The sequence below is a fragment of the Exophiala bonariae genome (assembly GCF_035927105.1).
Source record: "Exophiala bonariae strain CCFEE 5792 chromosome Unknown scaffold_2, whole genome shotgun sequence".
NCBI classification, from domain to species: domain Eukaryota; kingdom Fungi; phylum Ascomycota; class Eurotiomycetes; order Chaetothyriales; family Herpotrichiellaceae; genus Exophiala; species Exophiala bonariae.
The window spans coordinates 1,761,941-1,789,457 of NW_027042477.1; the positions used below are offsets into that span (position 1 = coordinate 1,761,941).

The 27,517-nt window shown below is 49.8% G+C and overlaps 9 protein-coding genes across 9 annotated transcripts; 6 read left to right on the plus strand and 3 right to left on the minus strand.

Moving 5' to 3' along the window:
* Nucleotides 1–789: 789 nt before the first annotated feature.
* Nucleotides 790–4,436, plus strand: LTR84_005152 (uncharacterized protein; the record flags this gene model as incomplete). Its single annotated transcript, XM_064848724.1, has 3 exons — nucleotides 790–1,732; nucleotides 1,797–2,611; nucleotides 2,667–4,436. The coding sequence occupies 3 exons, from the start codon at nucleotides 790–792 to the stop codon at nucleotides 4,434–4,436; spliced, it is 3,528 nt and encodes a 1,175-aa protein (XP_064711348.1).
* Nucleotides 4,437–5,111: 675 nt separating this feature from the next.
* Nucleotides 5,112–5,975, plus strand: LTR84_005153 (uncharacterized protein; the record flags this gene model as incomplete). The annotated part of the gene is made up of 1 exon (XM_064848725.1): nucleotides 5,112–5,975. The coding sequence occupies one exon, from the start codon at nucleotides 5,112–5,114 to the stop codon at nucleotides 5,973–5,975; it is 864 nt and encodes a 287-aa protein (XP_064711349.1).
* A 395-nt stretch (nucleotides 5,976–6,370) lies between these two features.
* LTR84_005154 (uncharacterized protein) lies at nucleotides 6,371–8,654 on the minus strand (the record flags this gene model as incomplete). The annotated part of the gene is made up of 6 exons (XM_064848726.1): nucleotides 6,371–7,435; nucleotides 7,490–7,562; nucleotides 7,621–8,125; nucleotides 8,300–8,440; nucleotides 8,514–8,583; nucleotides 8,643–8,654. The coding sequence occupies 6 exons, from the start codon at nucleotides 8,652–8,654 to the stop codon at nucleotides 6,371–6,373; spliced, it is 1,866 nt and encodes a 621-aa protein (XP_064711350.1).
* An 822-nt stretch (nucleotides 8,655–9,476) lies between these two features.
* On the plus strand, nucleotides 9,477–11,187 carry LTR84_005155 (uncharacterized protein; the record flags this gene model as incomplete). Its single annotated transcript, XM_064848727.1, has 4 exons — nucleotides 9,477–10,460; nucleotides 10,514–10,572; nucleotides 10,621–10,671; nucleotides 10,722–11,187. The coding sequence occupies 4 exons, from the start codon at nucleotides 9,477–9,479 to the stop codon at nucleotides 11,185–11,187; spliced, it is 1,560 nt and encodes a 519-aa protein (XP_064711351.1).
* Nucleotides 11,188–11,916: 729 nt separating this feature from the next.
* LTR84_005156 (uncharacterized protein) lies at nucleotides 11,917–13,762 on the plus strand (the record flags this gene model as incomplete). The annotated part of the gene is made up of 3 exons (XM_064848728.1): nucleotides 11,917–12,133; nucleotides 12,187–13,173; nucleotides 13,230–13,762. 3 exons carry the CDS (start codon nucleotides 11,917–11,919, stop codon nucleotides 13,760–13,762), a joined length of 1,737 nt encoding a protein of 578 aa, XP_064711352.1.
* A 430-nt stretch (nucleotides 13,763–14,192) lies between these two features.
* Nucleotides 14,193–16,619, minus strand: LTR84_005157 (uncharacterized protein; the record flags this gene model as incomplete). Its single annotated transcript, XM_064848729.1, has 1 exon — nucleotides 14,193–16,619. The coding sequence occupies one exon, from the start codon at nucleotides 16,617–16,619 to the stop codon at nucleotides 14,193–14,195; it is 2,427 nt and encodes an 808-aa protein (XP_064711353.1).
* Nucleotides 16,620–17,577: 958 nt separating this feature from the next.
* On the plus strand, nucleotides 17,578–18,174 carry LTR84_005158 (uncharacterized protein; the record flags this gene model as incomplete). Its single annotated transcript, XM_064848730.1, has 1 exon — nucleotides 17,578–18,174. One exon carries the CDS (start codon nucleotides 17,578–17,580, stop codon nucleotides 18,172–18,174), a length of 597 nt encoding a protein of 198 aa, XP_064711354.1.
* Nucleotides 18,175–19,881: 1,707 nt separating this feature from the next.
* On the minus strand, nucleotides 19,882–22,125 carry LTR84_005159 (uncharacterized protein; the record flags this gene model as incomplete). Its single annotated transcript, XM_064848731.1, has 1 exon — nucleotides 19,882–22,125. One exon carries the CDS (start codon nucleotides 22,123–22,125, stop codon nucleotides 19,882–19,884), a length of 2,244 nt encoding a protein of 747 aa, XP_064711355.1.
* Nucleotides 22,126–24,297: 2,172 nt separating this feature from the next.
* LTR84_005160 (uncharacterized protein) lies at nucleotides 24,298–26,958 on the plus strand (the record flags this gene model as incomplete). The annotated part of the gene is made up of 1 exon (XM_064848732.1): nucleotides 24,298–26,958. The coding sequence occupies one exon, from the start codon at nucleotides 24,298–24,300 to the stop codon at nucleotides 26,956–26,958; it is 2,661 nt and encodes an 886-aa protein (XP_064711356.1).
* Between the last annotated feature and the right edge of the window lie 559 nt (nucleotides 26,959–27,517).

Below are 27,517 nucleotides of genomic sequence, written 5' to 3' on the forward strand. Positions count from 1 at the left end.
CTCACGTGCAAGGATGTCTTGAATTGAGGTCATGTCCGACAGAACACACCCTTTGGAGAGGTCACGATATTGGTCATGTTGCTTCCACCATCTCTACAATGCCACTGGACTATTCCCTCAACCCTCCCTTTCCACTTCAATTGTACAATATCTTCAAACATGTTTTGGCCAAGACATAGACTGGGCGGAAGCGGGTGTACATATAAGTTCGGCAGACTGAACACCGGAAATTTAACGCTGTGATCGAGTTGGGATGTCTTTGGGAAGGCAAGAGCGATCCTGGTAGGGATTTCGCATGAACGCACAGCTACCGCTATCTGTGCATGTGGTGCGCACCTCGGCCGAGAATCAGAGTATTTAGAGAGAGTACTCTTATAAGACGTCCTCTCAATTCAAATCTACATCTACATCTATCTTCAGACATCCTTACCACACTCAGATAGCCAGCAAGTGAAAGCTGACACTGGGGTTCCTGACTGATGATTCCCCTACACTCCCCACTCTGAATTGCAAGATTTTGAAAATTACGGCGGGGCGCAGGACCCGGAGAGCTCCGTACAAAGATAGGTCTCACGTGCCCACCTTCACGAACGACGCTGTGGTTCGCCGTAGAGATTCAACCTGTGCTACTGCCTGGGTAAGTCACCTCTCAGCAGCTTGCCTACATTCTTATATGACGGCGTTTCAACCATTGCAACGGCGCGGGTCAGTTCAGCGTACTTAGTACTCCAAGAGTTAAGATGCTCTTCTCTCTTGACACCCTGCGTGATTTTCTTACTATCAAGAATGATGGGTAGTAGCTCAAGGAAATGCCTCACCTACAATGAATACACTGTGGCAATCATTTGTCCACTCGAAGTGGAAGTGAGTGCGGCTAGATACATCCTTGATGATGAGCATACTCGTTTACAGAACAAGGATGGAGATCCAAATAAATATATCTTGGGAGAGATGTGTGGCCACAACGTGGCAATTGGATTTTTGCCTCACGGCTCGCAGGGCAAAGCCACGGCAGCCATAGTCGCTGCGCATATGAACAGAACGTTTCCTGCTATCCGGTTGCGCTTGCTCGTAGGTATTGGAGGAGGTATTCCAAGCGCGAAAAAAGATATTCGTCTCGGCGATGTCGTCGTGGGGGTGCCAGAGGGTGTTCACGGCGGAGTCGTGGAGTATGACCTGGGTAAAGAGACGTCCCATGGTTTTGAACGCAAGGGATACTTGTGCATGCCGCCAGATGAGTGGAGAAGCATCATCGTTGAGATGCAGTCAGATCACAGAGTCCATCCAAACCAAACGTCGAAGTTTTTGCTGGAAATGCTGGACAAACATCCAACCCTGGTAGAGTACTGTCGTCCAGCTCCGGAGAAAGATGTTCTGTTCTCGGCATCCAATGTACATGTTGAATACGAGCCAACATGTGACAAATGTGATAAGAGCAATGTCATCGCTCCACGAAAAATTATTGGGCCAAAGATATTCTACGGAACTATTGCATCTGGGGACAGGGTGATTAAAAATGCAACAGTCAGAGATGCAATCAGTCGAGGCATTGATGGGGCCATCTGCTTTGAGATGGAGGCTGCTGGCTTGACGACTCACTTTCCCTGTATTGTGATTCGAGGCATTTGTGACTACGCAGATTCTCATAAGAATGACGATTGGCACGCATACGCAGCCGGGGTAGCAGCTGCTTGCGCTAAGGAACTTCTCACTTACGTTAACCCAGTTACCGGTAAGTTAGCCATAAAGAGCTCCCTGAACGAGCAGCTATATCTGATGTTGGTAAATATGTCCAGAAGCGCAGCCGTTTTTCGATCACGCGCTCAGTACCAGTTCTGTGTTGAGTCATCCCACACATGTCCTGCCTGTCAACGATGCTCCAGAATATCTGCTCTCGAGCCACTTCACGGGTCGCGATGAGGAACTGAAGCTGATCAGCGATGGGTTTGAATCAAGTCAACCCGACATTCCTACTCGCTGCGCCATATATGGGATGTCTGGTCTTGGTAAGACGCAGTTGATACTCAAGTATGCCAAGCAGTGTTTTGACCAGGGTCGGTATTCCTTTGTCTTCTTTGTATCTGCCTCCTCGATCGAAAAACTAAATCAAGGGTTCACGAACATACTAAATCTGGTTGATCACCCGGACCGATATCACCCTGATCAAAGTGTATGTTTGACAATGACACGGCGATGGCTGGAGACCTGTTTTGATGGCCACGCAACATGGCTTCTCCTCGTCGACAATGTAGAAAAAGAGACATTAAAATTCCTCCGAGAACTCTTACCCAGGCGAAATCCGAAAGGCCGCATTTTATTCACCACACGAGGCGAAGATATTGCCACGGCTCTCGTGAGGACAGGGAATCCATACGATTCTTTGCTACGCCTTCAAGTTCCAAGCCTTGGAGACGCCGCAATCTTATTCTTGAGAGAAGCTGGGAAAATGCTGGACCTAAAAGAGACTTTGACTTCTCGACAGGCAGAATCCTTAGCCCATAGTGTTGGATGCCTGCCCCTTGCGGTCAGTAATGCTGCAGCATTCATGAATAAGTCACATACGAGCTTAAGCGATATACTTGAACTGTACCGCAGTTCTCAGAAAATGCAGGTAAGTTTGGAGCATTATCCTTGACCTTCATCTAGACTAAGTGATCTATGTACAGCTCCTTAGTTGGCAGAACAATCTATCATTGCACGAGGAAGCATCGGTAGCAGGAGGCTTCAAAGGCCAATTCACTCAGCTAGGAAAGAAATTCCCGGAATCCAGTAACCTACTAAAGCTGCTATCATTCTTTGATACAGAAAGAATTCAAATTGATGTTATCAAGGATGGCTTGAGGGAGTTGATAGCAACTAGGAGCTCTTCGGATGACCTTGTCACGACTAACATTAGGGCTGAGACGTTGGGTATAGCAAACTTAAAGATCGCGAATATTAAAGCTCTACGAAAAAATCAGATAAATGACCGCGACGCACGCAGAGACGAGACCAGGAACACCGGTCCACAAATCGTGGATTCACTTTCAACTCTAATTCTCTCTCCGGTGCTGCTCCAAGATGCTTTGCAGCAGATAGAGGACCTTTCACTCGTCACTTGTTTGCATGGCTCCCATGGTCTGGAGCTTCATATGCACGATCTTATCAAATATATGGTACAGGAAATGAATATGGGTCTTGACTGCAAAGCAACTCTTCTGGGGTTCGCATCATCAATTGTCTGCAACGCATTCCGGCTGGTGGAGGATCGAACGTCCCCCAAATTCTGGTCGCAGTGTGAAGTTATTGTTCCCCATATCGAGGCTTTACGGAAATTACTTGGTTCCTCGCAAAATCACGACCCGGCACTTACCTGGGCCGATGTGGAGGTTGGAGCATACTTTCAAAGCCGAGGTCGGTATGCAGAGGCAGCGAGCCTCTACAGAGAAGCTCTAGGCCGCGAGAAAGCGAAGTCTCAGTCAACTCAGCCCGAAACCAACAGAGCTCTACGAGGACTAATTGTCGTTCTTACTAAACAAGGGCTTTACAATGAGGCCGAAAGTCTTTGCGAAGAAGCCGTTGGAAGCTTCGAGATGACCGGAGCAGAGGCTAGCATGGAAGTACTAACAATATTACAAGAGTTGGTGAATGTCTACGACAAACAAGGAAGATATGCAGAAGCATTGAACCTGGGCGAAAGAGTTCTCAGTGGCTTGAAGCGAAAGGTTGGTGAGAATCATCCTGACACATTACAAATAATGCATGCCATGGGTCTCGCGTGTGGCCATCAAGCGCAGCATGATAGGGCAGAGAGACTTTTCAAGCATATATTACATGTACAGGAAGTCGAGAAGACATGGGGAGCCGATCATCCGGATACCTTACGAACCGTGAACGCCCTGGCCAATCTTTATGATCGCAGACAACAATACAAAAGTGCTGTCGAGCTGTACAGCCGGGCTATCAAAGGGCGCGAGACTCTCTTTGGCATCAACCATCCTCAGACGCTGCGGTCGGTATGTGGGCTGGCGAATCTGTACATGCGACAAGGGCTGTTTGAAGAGTCCAAGAGCTTGTATAGTCTTGCTTTGGAGGCCAGCGAAAAATACTTCCAGATCGAGAACCCTGATATCTTGCGGGCTGTGCACGGGCTTGCATCTGTCCTCTCGTGCCAACGTGAATACTCGGACGCAGAAAAACAATACGAGCGTGCCATACATGGCCGGACAGGTGTGCTTGGGAAAGGGCACGCAGACACGTTGAGGTCTATGGAAGGTTTGGCGATTGTTTACATTGAACTGGGCGAATATGCAAAGGCGGAGGAGCTTTACAAAGAGGTGTTGGCAGGACGCAGAGAGAGCCTTGGAGCCGCACATCCAGAAACGCTGCAGACAGTTCGAAATCTGGCGTTTCTGGCGAGGAGGCAGCGTGAACGCAGTGCCACGATTGGCGTTTAGAATCGATGAAAGGGGCAGTTTATGAAGTCGGACGGACTAGCCAGCTCTCTAGACAAGATGTCCATTTGCTGTTTCGGAAGCAAGGCTATCGTCATGGAGAGCGGGATGCAGCCGGCTCTACTCTCTCCCCCTTCAAGACAGCGTGACTTGGAATAGAAGTCACATAAGAACGTGTGCTGATAGTTTGACACAAATTCAATGCTTCGTCAGAACACTGACAGTTGTTCAGCTCTTTTTGGGGGGCGAAAATTTGCTGTCAGCCTTGCCGGGCCCAAAACCGTGTCGTGAAAGCCACACTAGCTAGGTTGTTGGCAGCACACAGCCCCCTCTCCCTGCCAAGGCAAAATCTTACTAGCGATCCGAAGGGGTCGTTCGGTAACCGCGGGGGCTAATCCAATATGTTGACTTCCAGATAAGACCTCCTTGATGCCCGGTTTGTGGTATCATGAAGTAGTCACCAATTGCCAGTGGATGGTACTACCTATCACCCTTCTATGAATGAACCCTTGATCTGATCAAGAACACTTCCACTGGACCATTGTCTATTCTTGGTGGCGTGCAACTTTATTTCCGAATAAGTCTGTGCAAGGCTGAGGACGCCCCACCCAGCGGTGTGAAGTCTGGAGTTTCTTTTCCCTTGTCATACTCAACAAACATCTTGATCAAGCCAGGATCATGCCTGAATCAAGGATTCCCGTTGCATCGAGGAAAAGAACTGGGAATAAGTTCTGGAGAAGGATCAGCATTAAATTCACTCAACGTGGGGAAAAGCCCGAGGAGTCACGTTTAGTTAAGGTCACGACGACGTCGGCACCTAAGGACCAACAACCGATTAAGAACACCACGAAGTCGGTACCTAAGAACATGCAAATAGCTGCCAAAGACCAACTTGCTGTCTCTGGTGACCATGATTCCAGCGGCAAATCCTCGGACCACCGGACTCCGAATCAATTAGCAGCCAGTTATTACTACAATATGGTGGCAAGCCAAGGTGTCGATGGGTGTTTTGGAGGTGAAAGTTTAGTGCATATGGACGGCGGAGCGACCAAACCCGTCAAGGAGCTAAAGAAAGGGGATCTCGTCCAGTGCAATGATGAAGGCGAGATAGCCGAGGTGAAATGTGTATTGGTACAGCAGGTCGCCGGAGGCACGAAGGCGATGGTGAAGTTTGAAAACGGACTCGTCATAACGCCGATGCATCCCATCATGTCCGAAGGTGTTTGGGCGCTGCCCAAGGACATGCAAGATAGCCACCAAGTCGATGCAAAGCGGGTTTTCAACTTTCTCCTCGATAAACAGCATACTATTGTCGTCAACGGCGTTGTCTGCTCCGCCCTGGGGCATCATCGCAAGGGACACACATGGCATCCGTTTTGGGGGAATTGGCATCAAGTTATGAGCTGCATGCGGCGGGTCGATGAAGTTGGCTTCGAAAATGGATCCGTGGAAATTGCAGGTACGGTGAGAGATCAGAAGTCGGGCACTGTCTATGGGTTTAGATGCATAGATGGGACAGTCGTTGCCCAAGAATCGAAGTGATCGATGTATATGGCCTTATTTTTAGGATCAAGAGCAGATTGCGAGTGTAATCGATTGCTGCTCCTCTGTAAACCCCCTCCCGCTTGCCCAACACTCCCCTTACGTCCGAGTAACCGCTCAACGTGAAGGTCGGGTAGATAGGCTGAAGTGCATATAACTCTGAGCTGGGTCTTTTACTTCATGAATGATGTGATGTGAATTAGAATTGATATAAAATCGAAACGTGTGCTTAGAATGGTTCGAGGGGGATATATGGATATATCGGCATACTAATTTCAGGAGTCATTTTTAACACCAACCTCATCCTCATCGGCACTATAAATGGTGGTACCTGGGTACATGTCGTATTGCATGCATGCGTCACTTCGTTTTCGCGGCCATACTGCGCCGATTCCTTAGTTATCTCTCGTCAGTTTGACTGCTGTCCTGCCACTGATCGCAAGCTGCACCTGAGCAGTGCCATCCTTTGCAGCGGTCAATGTCTGGGTACCAAAATGATATGCAGCACCAGGCTTCAACCTCGTGAAACCAAGTTTGAAGGTGCCTGGCTCTTTACCATTGTAAAACACCATGTCTATACCCTCGCCGTCCTGCGAATAAGCCTTCGCAACCAGAACTTCTGGGAACGGCACTTCGTCCAAGATAGGACCGCGCAGAGTATTCGGCTCAGGGCCCTTCTGGATCATTTTTGTCCAGTCTTGATACCCGCCCAGGCGGCCGCGAAGAGCGGTGCCCTGTTCAAGGGTCGAGATGCCCTTGTTCTTCAAGGCGCCAGTGCGTGTGGCGAAGACTGGGTGATAATCTTCATCGAGCTGGCGGAGGAGTTCCTTGCGGATCTTCTCGTCACCGAATTCTGCGGCTGCAGCAGCGAAAATAGCGCGGATGCAACCCTCGCCGGCTTTGTAGTTTCCGGGGTCCAGCTTGTCCGCACCAACTAGGTTGAGCATTTCTAGCTTACCTTCTTTGTCGTATGTGATCGTGTCTTTCTTGGTGAAAGCCCAATTGCGATGTGCTATGTGGGGTAGGTAGGCTGAGCATAGGATGGCATTCACTCCATCGGCCAGAGCGCCGGCGAGCCCGGGGAGGGTAAATCCTGTGAGCTCACTGCGGATGGGAAGGATACTGCCGTCGGGGGTGGTGAATTCTGTCTCTAGAGCATGTTCGAATCTCTTCTTGAGTCGCTCTCCGAAGTTGTTGCCAAGGAGGCGGTCCGAAGCCACTAGCCCACCAGTTCCTACCAAGTTGCACATTGTGTAGAGCCAGTTTGGCTCGCAAGGGTAGAGACACCATGGATTCTGGTCCATATTGCGGTAGACTGCTTCAGCGAGTCTCTGAAGATCATACTTGTATTTGTGATTCTTGTCAACCACGAACTCCAAAGAGTCCTTCTTGGCATATCGATCGTCACCAGTATTCGACTGATAGATGCCAATGGCTTGAAGGATATATCCGGAAACCATCTGCAGAGTGTTAGCACGTTGGAGCTGGCTGAGTTACTTGATCAGTTGTCTCACAATGTTGTCCTTTACAATTGGATCCCAGTCGTGTGCATTGAATTTGCCGGCCATTGATTCGTACTTCCAAAAGCTGAAAGGGATATATCAGTCTCTGTGTCCAAGAAAATGGTTCAGATGTCTATCCTTACTTAACGACCTTTTCAGTCAAACTCTTTTCAATCAAATTTCTCTGTGCTTGTGATAGATAACCATGGAAATTGGGAGTAAAGATATATTGATACATTCCCAGGTCCGAAACACTTTCGTACAGTTGGTATCGAATCGCGGAGGTTTGGAATTGGTCAATGATATCGTGATAGGACCAATCATCCTTGTCAGTCAGACCAAGCTCGAGTATCCATTGGGTGAAACGTAGTGTCCGTTCGTCCATCTCGCGAGAGCCTGGCTTTGGTTCACTTGCAATTGACTGATTCTCAGACACAGCGTTGATGAGGTATTCATTGCGAACTTCTCGCTTCTTCCTCATCTCCGCATTGGCGGTCTGGGTGGCATAGGTGATGTATGCAATACCAGATATGCAAACAGCAGTCCAGATGGGGCCTGCGAGCTCCAAAACGGAGTCACGGGCTAGGAATGCCGCTAACAATGAAGTTCCAGTCCACAAGACGATGGGGGCGACAACTCCTCCCATACCTAAAGGTCATATCAGTATACTGGGCGTCGATTTCTGGGGCTGTTTGCTTCGGGTCTTACCAAACCAAATGAAAATTGAAAGAGGAATCAAAGGCATGGCCACAATGAAAGAAATTATTGATGGCAGTGTGCAGACAGCTACAAGCCCTGCTCCTGGAAAGAGAAATCCCAAACCTGCTGCCCGTAGTGCTGGGGATTCAGCCTTGTAAAAAGCTGTGAGACCGGCGGCAAAGAGGCCAGCATATTGTAACAGAGTGCGTCGTTGGTAGTGCCATTTTGTCAATCCTGTACCCGCCTTCTCTGGAACCAGTACATCTGAGACAAAATCCCCGTCAGTGGCTGATCTGAACCGGAAAAACCATCTATGTTATCATCTTGGAGTACGTACCATTTAGACTGAAGTTCCCAACCAAAGACTTCCCACTGAGTTTCTTCTCTTGAGTCGTTCGAGTAATTGTCTAGCACAAGAGGTCAGAATTGCGATCTCGAGCTTTTCAGGGAAATGGTCTGTTCTCACTGTAGTGGCCATGGTGGGTAGTGATTCTCGAATGTCCACAGTAGCTTGATGCGGTACAGAAACAATGAGAGTCAAGGACTGTCAAAGAAGGAGAAGTTTCCCTCAGTTCTATATGCTAGGCTTGTGAAGTTTTGATCCTCCATACTGCCGATCTCAGACGATTGGCACGACGAGTCACGTCGAGGCCACAACCCCTCCTCCATGACAGTGCTTAGCCACGAGGCACACAGACAATGACAACTACATACAAAGCCTTGATCAAGACCTCGGGTCTCCGCATCCTCTGTGAGGGCACTTGGTCAGAATTTTAGAGTCAAAACTCAAGGTGGAACCAGATGCTGCACAACTGTTGTTACGATTCATGAATTTCGAGTCGGGCGAACATGGGAAGTTTGGCGGAAGAACAATAGTTGACTAAAAGGGGCAAGCGCCACCGGATTGTCTTCCGTTAGACTCTTGATTGGCACCTTGGAACCCGTGGGTGGCTGACTCTGTTTGAGCCTCCACACCCGGATCTCCCTCGGCTAATCGTCCCCGGTCTGGGGGGTCTGGGGTAGGTTGTGGGTGTCTGTTCTGAACTTCTGACCCGTTCGCTTTATCGTTCAGGCTTGGGTATCGATCGAGACCTGGCCTGAATAGTATTTGAGAAAATATTGAGCACGGCATTTCATGACTCGTTTGACCGGACCGTGAACTACTGAGACCCATTACCTGAAGTAGCTCGCAACGACAGAAACACGCCCAGATTCTTCACTAAGTCAAATTGCTGCTAGGTCTGTGGGATGCTGGACGGCCATCAAGGGTCCATCGCTTGACTCACAAGTAATACTCAGAATGCAAGCCATCCCCCTGTTACCCGGTTCTGAGGACCCGGATCCTGAGGAGAAGCCTAAAAAGCCCCGTTTAACGGCATCTCAGCTACAGCGCAAGAGAGAATTAGATCGAGATGCTCAACGATCTAATCGCGCTAGAACCAAAAGCCGCATTGCACATCTGGAGAGCCTTGTGAGCATATTGCAAGCCCCAGAAGCGACCAGTGACAGGACCAATGAGCTCATCGCCCAAGTGAACAACCAGAAAGTACAAATTGATAAGCTGCTTGATGCAATTTCAGGCATTTCCAAGATTGTCAGCTCTACAAAGGACTGTGAAACCGTTTTACAGACCGAAGGCAATTCGGATTACATCGTTCCTTCAATTCTTCCAGAGCAACATCTCGGAGAACCCCAGCATCCGGTTATCGAGGATGTGGTTGACAAGCTTGAAAGACCGCATCCATTGAGGGTCTCTAGTCTTGATAGTCAGACGCTGAGCAGCTTGCGAGAGGGTCTGACGGGCTATAGGACACACCGTGGAAGCCATCTATCAGACGGTGACTCTCTCCACATCGGAAGTGGCACCTCGACATCGCCTGAAGATCTCAACCACGAAAGGATTCGACAGTTGACTCGTGGACAAAGAAAGAGGGAGACACAAATCATCAGACAAGGCCCCCAACGAACGGCTGGAGGGAAGGATCGTGTCAGTCAAATTGCCAGTGAAATTCTCGAGAACTGTACTCTCGATGGCCGGTTATGGTATCTTGCAGGCACTATACTTCAAGTCATCCTGGATAAACCTGATCAACACTTGACTCCATCAGAATATGGTGAAGACATAGCGGTCCGCGCTGTCTTGCGTGGCTGGGCGAGCACTGCGTCTCATTATGATCTGGATGCAGGCTGGCAATGGCTGCGTCATCTTGATGAAGCCTTATACTCATCACTCGGGTTACCTGAGAGACTATCGATATTGCGAATGATGAGACTTCAATATCTGGTATTCAATATCTGGAATCACTAGTTGAATGACACAAGGCTCACTGATGGCAGGCACAAGTCGATCCAGAGTCCAAGCACTTGCTCCCACTACCCGCATTCTTGAAAGCACGGTATGGCGCATAGTCTCTCTTTCCTTCTCTGGCTAACTATATTTCAAGCCCGGCTCAGATTCACATTGATCATGATCCACTAGTCGAACACTTTGTTTGGTAAGCTGACTATCATCTTGCCTGCTGCACCTACTGAATTCTGTGGGCAGGCCAGGTCTCCGAGAACATCTACTCTTCAGCCCCAGAAAGTATGCTACCAACACATTCATGGAGGAATTCCGAAATCAATGTACATTTATGTGGCCGTTCGAACCGGAAAAGACATTTATGCGTAACACTGTCACCGGTCTTTATTCCTACTCACCAGAGTTCATCCTTCGACAAAAGGATCTACGCTGCTGGACCATGCGGCCCGACTTCTTTCACAAATTCCCCGAGCTTAGACCTGACATTCCATCGTTCAGTCCACCCTTATTGAACGCAGGACTTGTACTTTCCTTGCCGACTTCGAATGTACGTAGCAGTAATACCAACATTTTTGGGAAGGCCACCACTGTCACGGACAGAGATGATGAGATGGATGGTCTGATCTGTCCGTTCGGGCAGTCCCCGGTCACAGGGCAGGTGGGCCCTTTGGAGGTTGTGGGCCCAGATTGGGGCCCAACGATGGCTTGAAACTGTGTCGTGTCACTACTGTCAGCATTGCTAATGTATGATATAGTTAAGAGCAATCTTCGGAAGTTCGGAGCCACAAAAGTATACAACAACAATTTCAGTCAGAAAAATAATGATGAACGTAATACAGTAGAGTTAATGTCGAGTCGATTGCAACTGACAATGATAAATCTGCCACGTCTGAATCATCCTCCTCGGCCAATGATTATTAGAGCTGCTTGTATATTGAATGATAATCTAAAGTAAAGCACCAGGGCTTCTGCTTCCCTAGAAAGCAATCAACCAATACGAATTATCCATGTTGATACTGCGGTCCGATTCGGGACTCAGCATCTGACTCTCTCGCACAGAGTCATCACCAGCCAACCCGAGAATTCCGCCCGAGGATAAAACCCTTGGAGATTATCCACTCCGTAAACCTTGGTGCAAGTTCTAGCCTTCTAGACACAGCGTTAAACTCCACTGTCATCCACGCTATACGACTCAGCGGAATTGTGGATGCCCCTGGGGCCCCATGGGCAAAACTTGGAATGCAAGATAGGACACGTCTCGTGGCAAGGCTCGTGGGACCCCGTGCTGGGGAAACCTTGGAAGTCCCCTTCCCCAGACCTTGTGAGCATATATATTGAGCATTCCTTCTGACAGCAATAATGTCTATCATCGACCTCAAATTCTATTCCTATCGAGTTTTCGACTACGGCTCATCTTTTGGCTGGTTGTAAGACAAACATGAGTGAATCTACTCACGAGAAGGACCCAAGCCGCACTGGCGAGAAGGAAGAACAATACTTCCATGATGACATTGACAAGTCCAAGACCAACGACACCGTAGACGATGTCCACATCCACAATGAACTCGCCTTCAAGGGCGATGACTCCGATGGCCATATTGAGTGGACAACAAGGACATTGATTGCTGCCTGCTCTTTGGGAGGTCTCTATACTGGTATGTACTTTTCACAGCTGTAACAACACACGGAACACTAATTGCCGACAAAGGTTCTCAGATCATGCTGTACTTCGTTGGTGGCTGTCTCTCCTACATCCAAGCCGAACTGGGTGCTGAGAAGAATGGCTCCTGGCTCCCTGTCTCTAATACCCTCGCTATCACCGCTGTGGCTCCCTTCACTGGATATCTCCAGGATCTTCTCGGACGACGCAACATCACTCTTTTCGGCTCGATCTTGATCATGGTCGGCATCTCGTTGATTGGAGGAGCAAGGAATTTTAGCATGGGTGTCGCCGGCATGACCCTCTCTGGTGCAGGCGCAGGAATCTGCGAACTCACAGCCCTTGCTGGAATTTCCGATATCGTGCCCGTTCGACAGCGAGGTATTGCTCTCGCCATGATGACAGCTTGCATTGTTCCCTTCACTCCATATGTCATGTACTCTCAGTTACTCTCAAGGCATGCCACGTGGAGATGGGGTCAATGGATAGCTCTGATCTGGAACGGCGTCGTTTTCGTCGGACTAGCCACAACATACTTTCCCAAGTCGCATCCTCGAATGGAAGGATTCACCAAACGCAAGATCCTTGCACGTATCGACTATATCGGTGCTGTGCTTTCCATTACTGGAATCACGCTCTTCTTGGTTGCTCTCCAAGCCGGTGGCTATACGCATCCCTGGTCAAGTGCATACGTACTGGCGCAGCTAATCATTGGCATTCTGCTCATCGTCTCCTGGGTCGTGTGGGAAGCCAAGTTTGCCAAATATCCCATGGTCCCTAAAGAAATGTTCCAGGGTCAGCGTATCGTCGCCATCGCATTCTTCATCGCCTTTGTCGCTGGTATGGATTTTTATTCAGTCATCAATTTCTTCCCACTATCGTTCAGCGCAGTGTATGAGCCAGACCCGGTTCAAGTAGGCTTGAAGGGACTTGGTTATGGCATTTCTACCACCGTTGGTGCCGTCTTCTTCAATGCCCTCCTATCCACAAAGATCCCGGCCAAGGTAATCCTCATTGTGGCCGCTATCCTGATGAGTAAGTTCTTTCCCAACTCGTCCCTTAAGAATTATACTAACAAAAACTTCTCATAGCTGCCTTTGGCGGAGCCCTCGCCGCCACCACTCCAGACACCGCCAAAATGGCTGTCGGTCTAGGAACGATCGCATCATTCGGCATTGGCGGCGTGCTGGTCCCCTCCGCGACCGTCGCACTGATCGTTGTGCCAGACGCCCTGCTCGCCACAACAGCAGCACTGTCCCTGTCAATCCGCACGATCGGTGGCTCGATCGGCTTCACCATCTACTACAACGTCTTCGTGAACAAGCTGACCAAAGCCCTTCCGGAGCGCGTGGCCGAATACGCAATGCAAGCCGGTCTGTCCGCCGAGGATGTGACCGGGTTCGTCACTGCCTTCCTCACAGCCCCTGCCACCCTCGCCGACGCCCCAGGATACACTCCGGAGATCGCGGCCGCTGCAACCATCGGCACGAAGTGGGCTTACGCGTACGCTCTGAGATATGTCTGGATTTGCAGTATTCCCTTTGGTTGTCTGGCGGTCATTGGCTGCTGTCTATTGCCCAGCATCAAGAAATACCAGACCAACCGTGTCGCTGTGGCTTTGTAGAGATCCTCAGGGCTCATTAGTGAGAGTATTTGCACTCATGTCCAAAAGTCTGCGGAAAGGTGGTCGCACAGTATCAGCCAATATAGTGGCTACTTAGACATGTATAATCCATAGCTGGCGAGAGTTGACGTCTCGTATTAGCACACAATGTCATCCGATTCGTATGGATGTGCCAAAGGACTAATTTCCCTGCTCAAAACTAATGGCACTTGTAACTTTGAGTATCTTACCCGGACCCTTTGAAAGAGTAAGCTCCGGTGCCACAGTAGAGATGTAGAGTGTTCCATGCCAGATACCTTCGGAGTTCTAATGCCTCTATTAGTGCGCGGCGAGGAGATTAAATCATTAACGGCTCTCCATCACGAGTCACACATCTGAGAAGTCCGAAATTGACGACGTCCACAAACGAAGTATATTCATTCAAATCACATCACTGCAACCTCCTCCTCAACCAAAGACTGCTCGCCAACAAGCCCAGACTACTGAACGCCATCATCGTCCCCGCCATGCTTGGATCAATAGTCAAGCCCCACGGCTCCGCGACGCCCATCGCTAATCCTACAGCGACGATGTTATACGCCGCCGCGCAGACGACATTTCTCGTCGCATGGGATTTGGTCAACCGCGCATTCTCAACCATCTTCGGTACGCACGCGAGGTCGGGACTCATGACGATGACGTCCGCGGCGCCCGTGACGGCGCTGCGTGACAGTGAGAGGAGGATGCCCACGTCCGCAGCGGCCTGGGCGGGTGCGTCGTTGATGCCGTCGCCCAGCATGGCGACTTTTGCGCCGGAGGATTGCAGTGTCACGATGTGGTGGTGTTTATCTGACGGGAGGGATTTGGATGCCAGCACCGGGATTTGTAGGTGTGAGGATACTCGTGCGGCTTCGGCGGCGGTGTCGCCGGTTAGCATCGAGAGCTGGAGGTTGAGGGATTGCAAATCCGATATCACGCTCGAGGCATTGCTGCGGATCATGTCTTGGAGGTCGAGTCTGCCGGCGTACATGTTGTTGATCGCGAAGTACACGGCTGTGCCGGATAGGGTTGCACTTTGTGAATTGGTCAGAAGGGGTGTTGAGATTTTGTTCTCCAGTAAGAAATTGGAGTTGCCGACGTCGACCTGGTACCATGTGCCGTGAGTGCCTTCGACTTCGCAGGATATTCCTTTGCCGGGAACACTGCTGAGATTGCGAGTACAAGCCTTACCCTGGAGGCGTTTGTCCTCTGCTCCCAGCTGCGTCAGAGCCCATTGGAATACCGCTTTGCCCACAGGGTGCGATTGCGCCTCTGCCCGCTCTGCAGCACAGAGTAGTCGATAGCAAAGGTTCCTTCTCGAATCGAATTGAGGAGTGAATTCGATGCCAGTGACCTCCAGTCGACCTTCGGTAAGAGTACCTGTCTTGTCCATCACGACATGCGTGAGCTTGCTCAAGTTGTCGATGGTGCGGGCTCCATTGAGGAAAAGAACTCCTTTTGACCACGCGGCATCAATTCCAGCCATAACGGCGGAAGGTGTGGCAAGACCAAGGGCACAAGGGCATGCAGCGGCGAGGATCGTCATGGCGCGCTCACTTGCAAAGTTGATGCGATCGACGAGAGGAAGCGCGTTGATAGTATCTCTTGTGCAAGCCAGGGAGAAGCCAAGGACGGTCAACATCAATATTGTCAGGACGAAATAGGTAGTTATGGTTTCGACTCCCTCTTGTCCATCCATTTTGTGCTCTGTGGCCGAGCTAATATCATCAATGAGTTGATCTAGGGATGAATCGCGTTGTTCTTTATTAACAATGGCAATGAGCGGATGAGACAAATTTCTCGTTCCCGAGAGCAGAAAATCGCCCGTTGATTTCCTGACCGGGATAGCCTCGCCCGTCATAATTGACTGATCCACAGTCGATGTGCCTTCGATCACGTAGCAGTCGCAGGGAATGATAGAACCCGGTCCGATCTCGATTTCTTGCTGTAGTCGAAGCAAGGCTGCCGGGACATATGCGCCGTCCTTTCGAACCTTCACCAACGCTGCTTCAGCCTGCATCTTGTACAATGCTGTAAAATTCGTCACGTTCTTTTTCTTGAGAAGCGTGTCCAAGTATCGACCCGCTGTGATGATAGTTGCCAGGAATGAGCCCGACGTGAAATGTGTCTGGCCATCATTTAGGCCTCTCAACATCAAATTAAACACGGACAGGGACATTCCGAGTAGCAGAGAAAGTGAAATTAGTGTATCCATCGTAAAGTTCCCATGCCTACCACGAGACCAAGCGGACTTATGGATCCATCTCGAGTCGTAGACCTGCACCCAGAGCGCCAGGGAGAATGCTGACAATTGCAAGAGCCCGGTTGAATGCCGTCCCCAAGATGTCCGTGATAAGAAAAAGCGCAACTGCTCAATTCCAGCAATTGCCGATGCTAGAGTAGCGGCACCCTGAAAAGACGACCGCAGAGAACGCAACTCTTCAGTCCTCTCGAGCAGCTGCAAATTCTGCTCAGCCGAGCGCTCACCCAATGTCGCACCATAGCCAAGATCCTCAATCGTCGCGACAAGCGACTTTGCGCGGACTTTCAGAACATCATGCACGACGGTCGCTCTCTCCAAAGAAGCAGAAACGGATATACGGTCGACGCCTTCGAGTTCTTGAACGGCCTTCTCGATGTTGCCCGCACAAGCACCACAAAACATGCCAGTGATGGCGAGACGAGTTGAGATGAACCTGGAGGCATTCTCTGGTGCCTCCCAGCCGACAAAGCCATCGTCGAATCCATTGTACTGGATATCTAGAATTTTAACGTCGAATAGCTCACAGGCTTTAATGATCCTGTTCATCACATATGCTGTGAAGACGCAACATGCCATTTCGATGAGTTTGTGCCCTAGAGGGCCACGGATGGGTTCTCATCCAAACATGGGCGATGATAGCAATGGTTGTACCTTGGGACGCATGGCGCGTACTGCTGGTTCCATGATTGATGTACGCCTCGGAATTACCAAGTCGCAAGAATATGATGTTGGCATCTTTGACATACGGGACGGGTACATGCGCAGCATCTTGGGTCATGGAGCGCGTTGCCACTTACGAGTCGGGAATCACGACTCATGGGACGTGGAATCGTTTGAGCTGCCGAGGGAGTATTCGTAAGTAGAACCCCACAATATTGACTTGTCACCCCAGAGGACTTGAGTCGAAGTTGTGGGGAGGACTCAACATTGGGGGCCGAGTGTGGGTAAACACACCACCAGCCAACCTTAAGGTGCCTTTGAACTCCAGAGTGTCGCAAGTCTCACACGGCGATGAGGATGTAAGCTTAGGTTCATGGCGAGCTGTCTTTCGGTCTGAGGCCCAGGCTGAAGATGGCCAGCCAGAAGCTTTATTGATGCATAGCCTGCCTCGGGCAGTCTTATGAGAAGAGCATCACCAGCCTTGCAAAAAGGAAGAACTGCGCCTAAACATTGTGGCCCAGGGGCGCCTTATAAGGGGCCCTCGGGGTAAAGACAAGTACCTAAGGCCCCTATGGGCACCCTAAGTCTACCCGCAGGTAAAACGTGACTTAGCCACTTAAGTCCAATGATTGGCCGGGGAGATTGGTCCAATCAACGCCGACCGATGACATAGGGTGGCGCAGCAAGTGGCGAAGTTGAATGTCCTTCGTTTGAACTTCAATCATGAGGCTACCATTCACTTATAATACCTAAAGCACTTCATCCTTTGGAGCCCAATCAAGAAGGACATACCTGCCACAGTGGTACATTGAAAACCGCTCCCAAGCACTTCTTCAAACTCCAAAACCATCTATCAACCAACGTCGAATCAATCATGGACGAAGATATCCTCATCCCATCCATCATGCTCGTCATGCTCCTCTTCATCTTCAGCCTCCCGGTCTCCATCACAGCCTGCATTGCGGCATCCAACACGCGGAAATGGGCAAAGACCAAAGCCACAGCCAACGCCCGCGCAAACGGCATCCATCTACCCGACGCTGACGCCGAGAACGACCCTCTGGTGAACCAAGATTCCGACTCGGACTCAGACTCGGACCCCGAGACTGAATTCCTCGACTCTGAAGACGAGGAACACTACAACAAGAAACGCGAGCAGAAGCGCAGAGAGCGTGAAGACAAGAAAGCGGATCTCCTGCTCAGCACGCGTGCGAAGTTCGTCAAGGAGTGGAAGGCCTGCTGGAGTGGGCCGAAGAAGGGGACCGAGGCGGAGAAGTTGGGAGAGCAGAAGTTCAAGGAGCTCGAGGAACACAGGAAGATTGCGAGGGAGGCGGTCAGGGAGTATCTCAGAGTGGAGAGGAAGAAGGCCAGGAAGGCGTTGAGGGTCAAGAGCGAGCAGCAGGGCGACGAGGGAGTGAAGGCTTTGGAGTTGCCGACTTATGGGAAAGCCGTGGGTGAGAAGACGATGTGATTTGAGTGTTTCGTCCACAAATTCTACGTTTCACGGTATCAGGAGAAGCCTTCATGGAACCTCAACGTGAAGCGAGATATACTACCTGTTAGTCACCGATAGGGAAGGAGATAAAAAAGGAAAGGCGTCTTTGTCAGGTCAGATTTCTGCATTACTATTTAGCAGCGTTCTACGTACATTTCAGAACCAATATAAATACAACGCCATGTGAACCCAGATCCCAAAGTAGGGAGACAGGCAAAACACAGAGTCTCTGACCCACGGCTTTTTTTGGAGGATGGGTAAAGGGAGGAGGTATTGGTGTAAACTCGCGAGAACGCAAGTCTACGTCACCCATCAATCCACGGATCCTGCATACCAGTAACAGGTAGATGTCGGCATGCTGGACATCACTCGTACCGAGGATCTATGGAGAGAATGACCTTCCTTCGACACGTTAAGATGACCGGGCTGTTTCTTGTTCGACAAACATCCACATGCGTAGCGTTCTCCGTTGGTTGACCGACTGGGAAAACAAGTCGGGCAGACCGACGGATTTGGGTTGTAGGAAAGTTCTGTCGAAAAAGACCCGGAAAAATCAAAATGTCGAAGAGTAAAACTCGCCAGTACCGCCATCAGGAATCCAACCGGTGGCTTACCCACCGATACAGTAGTACTTTCAGCCTCTCCGAAGATTAGTGATGAGTTTCGACCGTATGAGCTGAGACAAAGATGCCTCTGGATAAGCCAAGCAGTAGGGCATGATAAGGCAGCGCCAAGACGAGGGCCTCGACATCCACGCGCAAATCAACAACAAAACATGAGATATCCCTCGAGACCATTCCTCAACAACTGTTTGGTGATGGAACGGCCACAACGACAATGTTGCTTCCCCTAGGACAAGGGAAGGAACAAGGGGGGCTTCAGACCAGCGTGGTTTCCAAACATTCAAAGAAAATGGACAAGACCTGCTTCGTCCCGAGAATACTAAGGTCAAATGCCTTGGTATTATAGATCGAATAGACTTATGATTCCACTCCATCACGCAACACCAGCTGCGATAAATGGTGCAGTGCCATTCCTCTTTTGGAGGACGCCGAAAGCCTTGCTTGTACACCTCGGTTTGCCCGAGGCGCGATAGCCACAAAAGGGAGTATTGGGCAGTCGAAAGGTCAGCGGAAGAATGGACGAGATCCGGTCAACCTCGAAAGGCTCGCAGACCTGTCTGCACCACCGGTGAAGGGGCAGGGAAGGAACTCGATTCCCTCGGTCGTTATCCTTGCGGGGTCGGTCCTTTTGTCTTTGTTCTCTCGAGCTGAAAGGGTCACGAAACAATTCTTGAGTCACTCGAGAGAGAATTCGAGGCGACTCATTGTTTCGCTCCAAACTATCAGTGGGTTACAAAGAAAAGGACGCAGATTGTCCCGCCACAAGCATGTCATCATGCAACATGCACACTCACAATACCTCTACCACCCGTATTGTGCTTCTTACACTTCATGGTTCGCATTCGAAATGTGTTTATCCTCTTCCACAAATGTTTCATTATTTTTCCCGCTGTATTGCATGTTGCTGCTATTTTACACAATCGTACTCCAGCTCTGAAGTTGAATGGATAATATGTTGATTGTGTAGTATGGTTGGAAACAAAGAGTAAGTGAGAGTTCACTGACATGATTGTCAGGCTCTCCCGTGATGTCTTCGAAATTACTCAAGGTGTTATTAGTTTCAAATCCTATTCCAGATATCGACTCGCTTATCATCTCCGAAAGGATCTGATCTATCATATGATTGCGGCCTTTGCCTCTGAGAGGCGGCTGTACTTTCTTGATGATACTCGGTTTGAGAGACCTGCATCTCTTTTGGTGGTGGTGTATACTTCGGGGCTGGTTCCATTGGAGCCATTTTGTGATGATCGTAAACCGCGGTCAATGGAATATCAGTGAAACCAGCAGAGCGATCTTGCATCTCGGAACGATGCTGATCGGCTGATGGATATCTATCATCCGCGGGAGCAGAAGAGGAAAATTCACCTGCATCGCGACGGACCTTGTCACGTCCATTCCAAAGAGTCAAGGCGCGAATGACACCAACAAAGACAATGAAGATCCACACAAGAAGGATCCCTGTTGATATAAGAGCCTCGGTTCGGATGCCATCCTCGAGAGTACCAATGAATCGAGCAACTGCGCTAGAGATACGATCACTAGTTGCGTCACCTGGGTTGGATAGAAATGAATCATCAGGATTGGCTGAGGATGAGAGACTCTGAACGGCACCAAGACTGAAGGTATCGTTGTCAAAGAGAGGGAAGTCAACGTGTGCATTATCGGATACCCAGGTAAGACCCTTTTGAATTCCGGCAATCTTCATCAATGCTAGGCAATTGAGAACTTCCATGATTGGCTCATAAAGTGGTGTGCCACCAAAAGTGTCGTTCAAAACATCAGTTGTCTTGTCGACGAAGGCATTGAGAGTATCGTTGATTGCGGTCGTCGTAGTGTTGACCCAACCTAGCATATCGTCATTGATGTTTTGATTTGTTTCCATAAGGACCGCGTTGGTGCCAAGCGCCCATTGTGCTGATGCATTATTGAGTTGGGCCACGACTTTGTCACTGAAAGCGCCAACCTGATCGCTGAGTGTAGGGACTTGTTTTGCCAAGGCCGAAAGGAGAATGGCTTGACAGATACACGCGAAAAGGCCTGCGATGGCGAGTGCGAGGACGAATAGTGCAGCCTCGGTCGTGGCATAGGCAATCACCCATCTCATAAGGTTTTTCCTTCGCTGAGACTCGAAGCCTTGGGAGAATTTCAAACCTGCAGAGGAGGTATATGGCCGGCTAACAAGATAGACAACATCCATGGGATCACGAGCATTGTCGTGGACAAGCAAGGCGCGATCCTGGGCTTTGCGATATCGGATGATCTCTCGCCATGCCATTGGGACCATGACGAGAATAGCCAGCACAACCAGGACGCCAATGAATACACGTCGAGCTAGATGGGCTAGATCAGTCAATCTGTCGAAGAAGTCGTTGATACCATCGTCCTCGCCACAGAACCTGAGTTGTTCTTTCTGTGGGACGGGGAACGCTGTGCGATTGAAGGTGTAATTGCCCATGGATTCGGCCATGAGCTTCTTGACTTCTTCGAATGGTAGTCGAATAAGGGATTCAGTGAAGTTTTTCACTTCGTCAAAAGTAGGAATTGATTTGTTGAGTTTTTGAAGTTCGGCATCTAGGTTTGGTGGCAGCTTGAGTTTTCTGACGGCATCTTCCTGCTTGCTAAGATCGAGCTTTGGAGGAGTTGCAATTTGACTGCCGACAGAGAAGAATGAAGACAAGCTGTCAACCAAGTCGTTGTACTTGTCCTCAAAATCACCGACTACACCGCCTAAATCATCGCCAAGAGTTTTGGTCAATGAATTGAGGCCTTTCTGTGCAGAATCAAGTGTTCCAATGACGGATTCAAGACTTCCAGATACTGCGAGTGTGATGAGGCAAAGATAGGTATTTGTCATCATTCCGATGACGAAGACCGCGATTTCCTCGACTGCTGTCACACTCATAGTCGACATTTGCATTAAGCCGTTGACAGATTTCTCGACGCCAGTGGCGGCCAGCTCATTGACACCTTGAGACATGTAATGAGGCATGGAGGCCATGGTGGAGCCCATCGATTCGACTTCGGAACATGCTGAAAGTGCTTCAAGCCGTGCTGAAGCTAAATTGTTATCGATACCAGCGATAGCAATAAGGGTACGAATAAGAACAAGTAGGAGGAGGATGGTCCATCGATTGAACCAGATTTGTGATAGTCGAGCCCGGAGGCCAAGGTAGGGTGTGATGGATGGTGCAATGTGTGGTACAGACCGAGGTGGGTCTTGGTTGGAGTAATAATCTCGTATCTCATGATTGTTGGCAGGTATAGATGGAGGAAGGCCAGCCGAAAAGGCTGACGGGGCAGACATGTTGTTGAGATCGACAATGAATTATCTGTAATGCGTGAAGAGGATTAGTTATGGGATAGAATTCGGTCAATGCGAAGATTTGAGATGTGCAAGGAGAGGAATTGGGTATTTTGCAATGGCGAGAAGGAAGTCGATGGAGTGGGTGTTACAGTTTGGATGGTAGTATTAGGGAGGGATAGAACGAATCATCAAGACTCGACAAAAGATCGATTATGAAAATGACCAACAAAAGAAATTCGTGATATCAAAAGAGGCAAACAATAGGAAAAAGTGACAGAATGGGGCTTGAATGGGCGACAAGGGGACAATAAGAGAAGAATGAAAGTGACATTTCAGTCGTGGTAAACATACCGCATCCATTGTCAAACGCAACCTCACGTCCGCAAGGCTCCAACAACATGATGCACCGGTCTCAATCCAAAAGTCGACAAAAAGGTATTGCCATGTTTCAGAAGAGCGGTGCAAGTTGTCGGTGCATGAACATCGGCTGGTGGCAGATGTTTCCAAACACCGCTGGCGCGTAGGTCGGAAATGGCGCCCACCAGACTGAAGAAGCGCCTACCAACCATCTCGATCGTCAATTTTACGTCAGACACGCGCTCTCACGTGAAATCATCGATATGAAACTGATTGACTTGATGAGAATGGATCAGCAGACCACTCTTTCAGACCACTTCACCATCTTCCTTCCTTCCCCAAGGTCCAGCAACACAGACAACTCGCGCTTCAACGGTATGACGTCAGTCGCACCGTGTGCCGTCCTCACCAAAGTGAGAAGGAGAGTTGCGTTACCCAATTTGATGACCTTGGGGAAGGTTGAGAAGGAGACACAGGTGAAGCGATACAATGATCAACAATGTGCCTAAGGGGACAAAAGAGAGGACTGATGGCTGCTTGGATGTGCTCTTATAATCTTGATTTGAGCCACTGTCTGTGGCGTCTCGAATGGACGAGTTCTGCAAAATTCCTTGATTTTGGTCGGGGCTAGTCTATTTATGGCTTAGCCTGAAGCTAGCTCAACCCGTGTCCGCCGCATGGTTCGGCAAGGCTGCCAGATCATGTCTCTTCTTCACGAGGCTGTGAGTACTTTTAGTTTTCATTACACGTCACGAACGAAAGGCCAGTGATAAAGACTCTTCCTGATCTAGCGGTAGATAGAGCAGGTATATCGGAGCAGAAGAGAGATATTCTTACACCACAGGTTTGGTTTGCTGGTGGTTGGCTGGTCACCAATAAATCTGGCTGGGACAGCCCAAGGCAGCGAGTGGTTTCCCGTCATGTGACAGGACGTCCGGATTAAATATAGTCCAGCTCCGAGAACTCTTTGGTAAGCGGCTAACTACTTTGGGATACGCACCAGTGAGAGCAAGACTCAATTCGAAGGCACGTCCACACGGCGATTGAGGGAGATATTCTATCAACTTTTAGACACGATCCTTCTCTTTTGAATGCCATTGTATTGTGTCCAAATTCTCATGCATTGCCTCGAGCCATTCATCTATTCCATACCAGTCCAACTTGCAAGACCGACGAGCAAACAAATGGCAACAATGGATGGACAAGAAGCTCGCATTAGCGTGACAAATTCAACTCAACTACCGCTCCTCGGAGCGCAGCGATAAGATGAAGGCGTGAAAGTACTATTGTGCAGAAACTAATCACTGCTTCATAGAAATATATATCCACCCTGGCCTCACACTTTCTCCGAGCATCTCCCTTACTCCAATGTCCACTGGGGGATGGCTGGAAAATTCGATGCCTGACAGAGTCACGGAAGTATCAAAATTACCACCAAAACAGACTAGGCCGAATGCAGAATCCTTCTTCTGGCCCATAGATAAGAAGAGGCTGCCATATTTCCTCGCTCTTACGCCTCGATTTCCATCCCGCGGATCTTCGTGTTTGTGTAACTCAGATCTGGACTCGATTTCAATCTTCGATTTGGCAAGACATTCACGTCATGTTTGCCATCGAGCCTATGATCAGTCGCGGATCCAATATTGTAAGTGCTCGCCGACCGTAGTAAGCGGACTGAAGGTTTCTTTTTCCCACTCATTCCCGCGAATATGCTCGTTCCGCTTATTTTCCTTGTGTACCTTAACTTCAATGATGCTATACTAGCTGCTGAAGCTGTTACTCATTTACCTCTGCTCTGAATCACCCAATATCAAAATGGACAATTCAACCGTTGAGGCAGAAAACGTCCCTATACCCGGGGACACTGTTAAAGATACCATGCATATTATTCAAGGAACATTACCCCCTTCACCTCCTGCCACAGATGATAGCTGCTCAGTTTCAGAGGAGGAAACGACTGAGATCCCCTTCCCACCTCCGACGACGATTCCCACAGAAACTCTTGATATCGACCTTAAAACCCCTGACAGCCATGTACCACGAGATCCGAGATTAATTCGCTTGACCGGGGTTCACCCCTTTAATGTTGAAGCACCACTGACTGCATTATTCAACGAAGGTTTCCTTACTAGCCCAGAACTGTTTTATGTTCGTAACCATGGAGCTGTACCACAAGTCTTGGATGAAGACATTCCGGACTGGGAGTTCTCCGTCGAGGGACTTGTCGAGAAGCCATTCACCATCAGCATGCGTCAGCTCATGACTGAATATGAGCAGGTGACTTATCCTATCACATTAGTATGTGCCGGCAATCGGCGAAAAGAACAAAACATGGTCCGAAAGAGCAAAGGATTTTCTTGGGGGGCCGCTGGCTTGTCAACAGCACTATTCACGGGCGTTATCATGGCAGATGTCATCAAGCGGGCACAGCCAAAGAGAAGGGCGAAGTACGTGTGTATGGAGGGAGCCGATAAGTTACCCAATGGATATTATGGCACATCTGTGAAGCTCAACTGGGTTCTCGACGCCAACCGAGGATTTATGCTGGCCTATAAAATGAACGGCGAGATGTTACGGCCAGATCACGGCAAGCCACTTCGTGCTGTTATACCGGGCCAGATTGGTGGAAGGTCCGTCAAGTGGCTCAAGAAGCTTATTGTCACCGAGGCACCTAGCGACAACTGGTATCATATTTACGACAATCGAGTTCTACCGACCATGGTTTCACCTGAAGAGTCGGCGAACGATCCAAAATGGTGGACGGATGAAAGATATGCCATATATGACCTCAGCCCGAACTCGGCCATATGTTATCCCCAGCATGAAGAACAATTATGCCTTTCCGACGCGCCTAGTAGGTATAGGGCCAGAGGTTATGCATACAGTGGTGGAGGACGACGGATTACTCGTGTTGAAATCTCACTCGACAAGGGAAAGACGTGGCGGTTAGCCAATATTGAGTACGCCGAGGACAGATATCGTGAGGTCGAGAGAGAGCTGTACGGTGGCCGGCTAGACATGTCGTGGCGGGAAACCTCCTTCTGTTGGTGTTTCTGGTCGATCGATCTGGCCACCAGCGAATTGGTTGCAGCCAAGGATATTCTTGTTCGTGCCATGGATGAAAGCATGAATGTTCAGCCCAGAGACATGTACTGGTCCGTCTTGGGGATGATGAACAATCCGTGGTTTCGTATCGCCATCACGCGAGAAGGAGATTACCTGCGGTTCGAACATCCTACACAACCGGCGCTCATGCCGGGCGGCTGGATGGAGCGAGTCAAGAAGGTAGGCGGCAACCTAGCAAATGGCTACTGGGGCGAGAAACTCGAAGGGGAAGATCAACAAGAAACCGAACTCGAGCCGCCGAAAGAAATATCGATGGTCAAGGAAGGGCTGAAAAAAGCCATCACCATCGACGAACTACGAAAACACGATGGCGAGGAACAACCATGGTTCGTGGTGAACGGGGAGGTCTACGACGGCACAGCATTCCTCGCCGCCCACCCAGGAGGCGCACAGAGCATCATATCCGCCGCAGGGATCGACGCCACGGAAGAGTTCATGGCCATTCATAGCGAGACCGCCAAGGCCATGATGCCGACGTACCACATCGGCTCGCTGGACGAAGCCGCCAGAACGGCCTTGACGGAAGGCGACTCAGAAGCAAGCGGCCAACCAACCACCCCGACCGAAACATTCCTGCAGCCCAAAACCTGGAAGAAAGCCATCCTGCACGGCAAGAAGATCGTCTCGTGGGACACCCGCATCTTCACGTACAAGCTCGAGCACCCAAGCCAACGCCTCGGCCTGCCCGTGGGCCAACACTTGATGGTGCGGCTGCGCGACCCGGCGACCCGCGAAGCCATCATCCGCAGCTACACGCCGATCTCGGAGATCAACAGCGAAGGGTACATGGAGATGCTGGTGAAGGTGTACTTCGCGAACCCGAACACGTCCAGCCACGGTGGGAAGATGTCGCAAGCGATGGACGCACTTCCGATCGGCCACTTCATCGAGATGAAAGGCCCGATCGGCAAGTTCGAGTACCTGGGCCACGGGCGCTGTCTGATCTCGGGCGTTGAGCGCAAGGTGTCGTCGTTCGTCATGATCTGCGGCGGCAGCGGGATCACACCCATCTACCAGGTGTTCCGTGCGGTGCTGCGCGACCCGCGGGACGAGACGCACTGTGTCGTCTTCGATGGGAATCGTCTGGTCGAGGACATCCTGTGTAAAGAGGAGTTGGATCTGTTGGAGAAGGAGAATGGCCTACGTTGTCAGATTCACCATACGTTGACGAAGCCTGAGGAGAGCTGGACGGGGCTGAGGGGACGGGTCACGGGCGAGTTGATCAGTGGGCATGTTACGAGGGATGACGGGGCATTGGTGTTGCTTTGTGGGCCGGAGGCAATGGAGAAGTCGATGCACAAGGCGCTTTTGGAGCTGGGTTGGAAGGACGATCAATTGATGTTCTTCTGATGAGGAGTTGATTGATGTGTGTTTGTGTATGACGTGGATAAGGGATCTTATGATGACGAGGAATATTTACGATTTCGGATCAGGTATAAAATTGGTGTCTGGAGATGCCAGGTTTCACTCTTCATGATGAACTAGATTAGTGTGATTTTGTAAGAGCGTATATTCAGTGGTTACATAGCGTCAATAGCAGCCAAATAACATGATGAAGGCATGGATGATGATCAAAATTTTGGTGTTCGAGTTACTCTTGCGTCTGAGACGGGGAAAGAGAATAGGGCCTTTGGACGGCACCTTCACCTGACAACCAAATAAACTAGCTAGGTATGTTGATAAATCATTCCCATGACAATACAGGGTGACAATACAATTCACGCATGCCACCAGATGGAGATCTAGCCAAGACGACGTTATCGCAAGTCGCTCTATCAACCACTAATATTTCTGCGGCCAAACCCACCCCAGCTTTTTCTCTTATCTTGGAGGAAACCAATCTTGACCAACAATACAGCGCCTTCACCCACAATAGACATCGACTGCTGCCCCGTGGAGAAAGGTACCT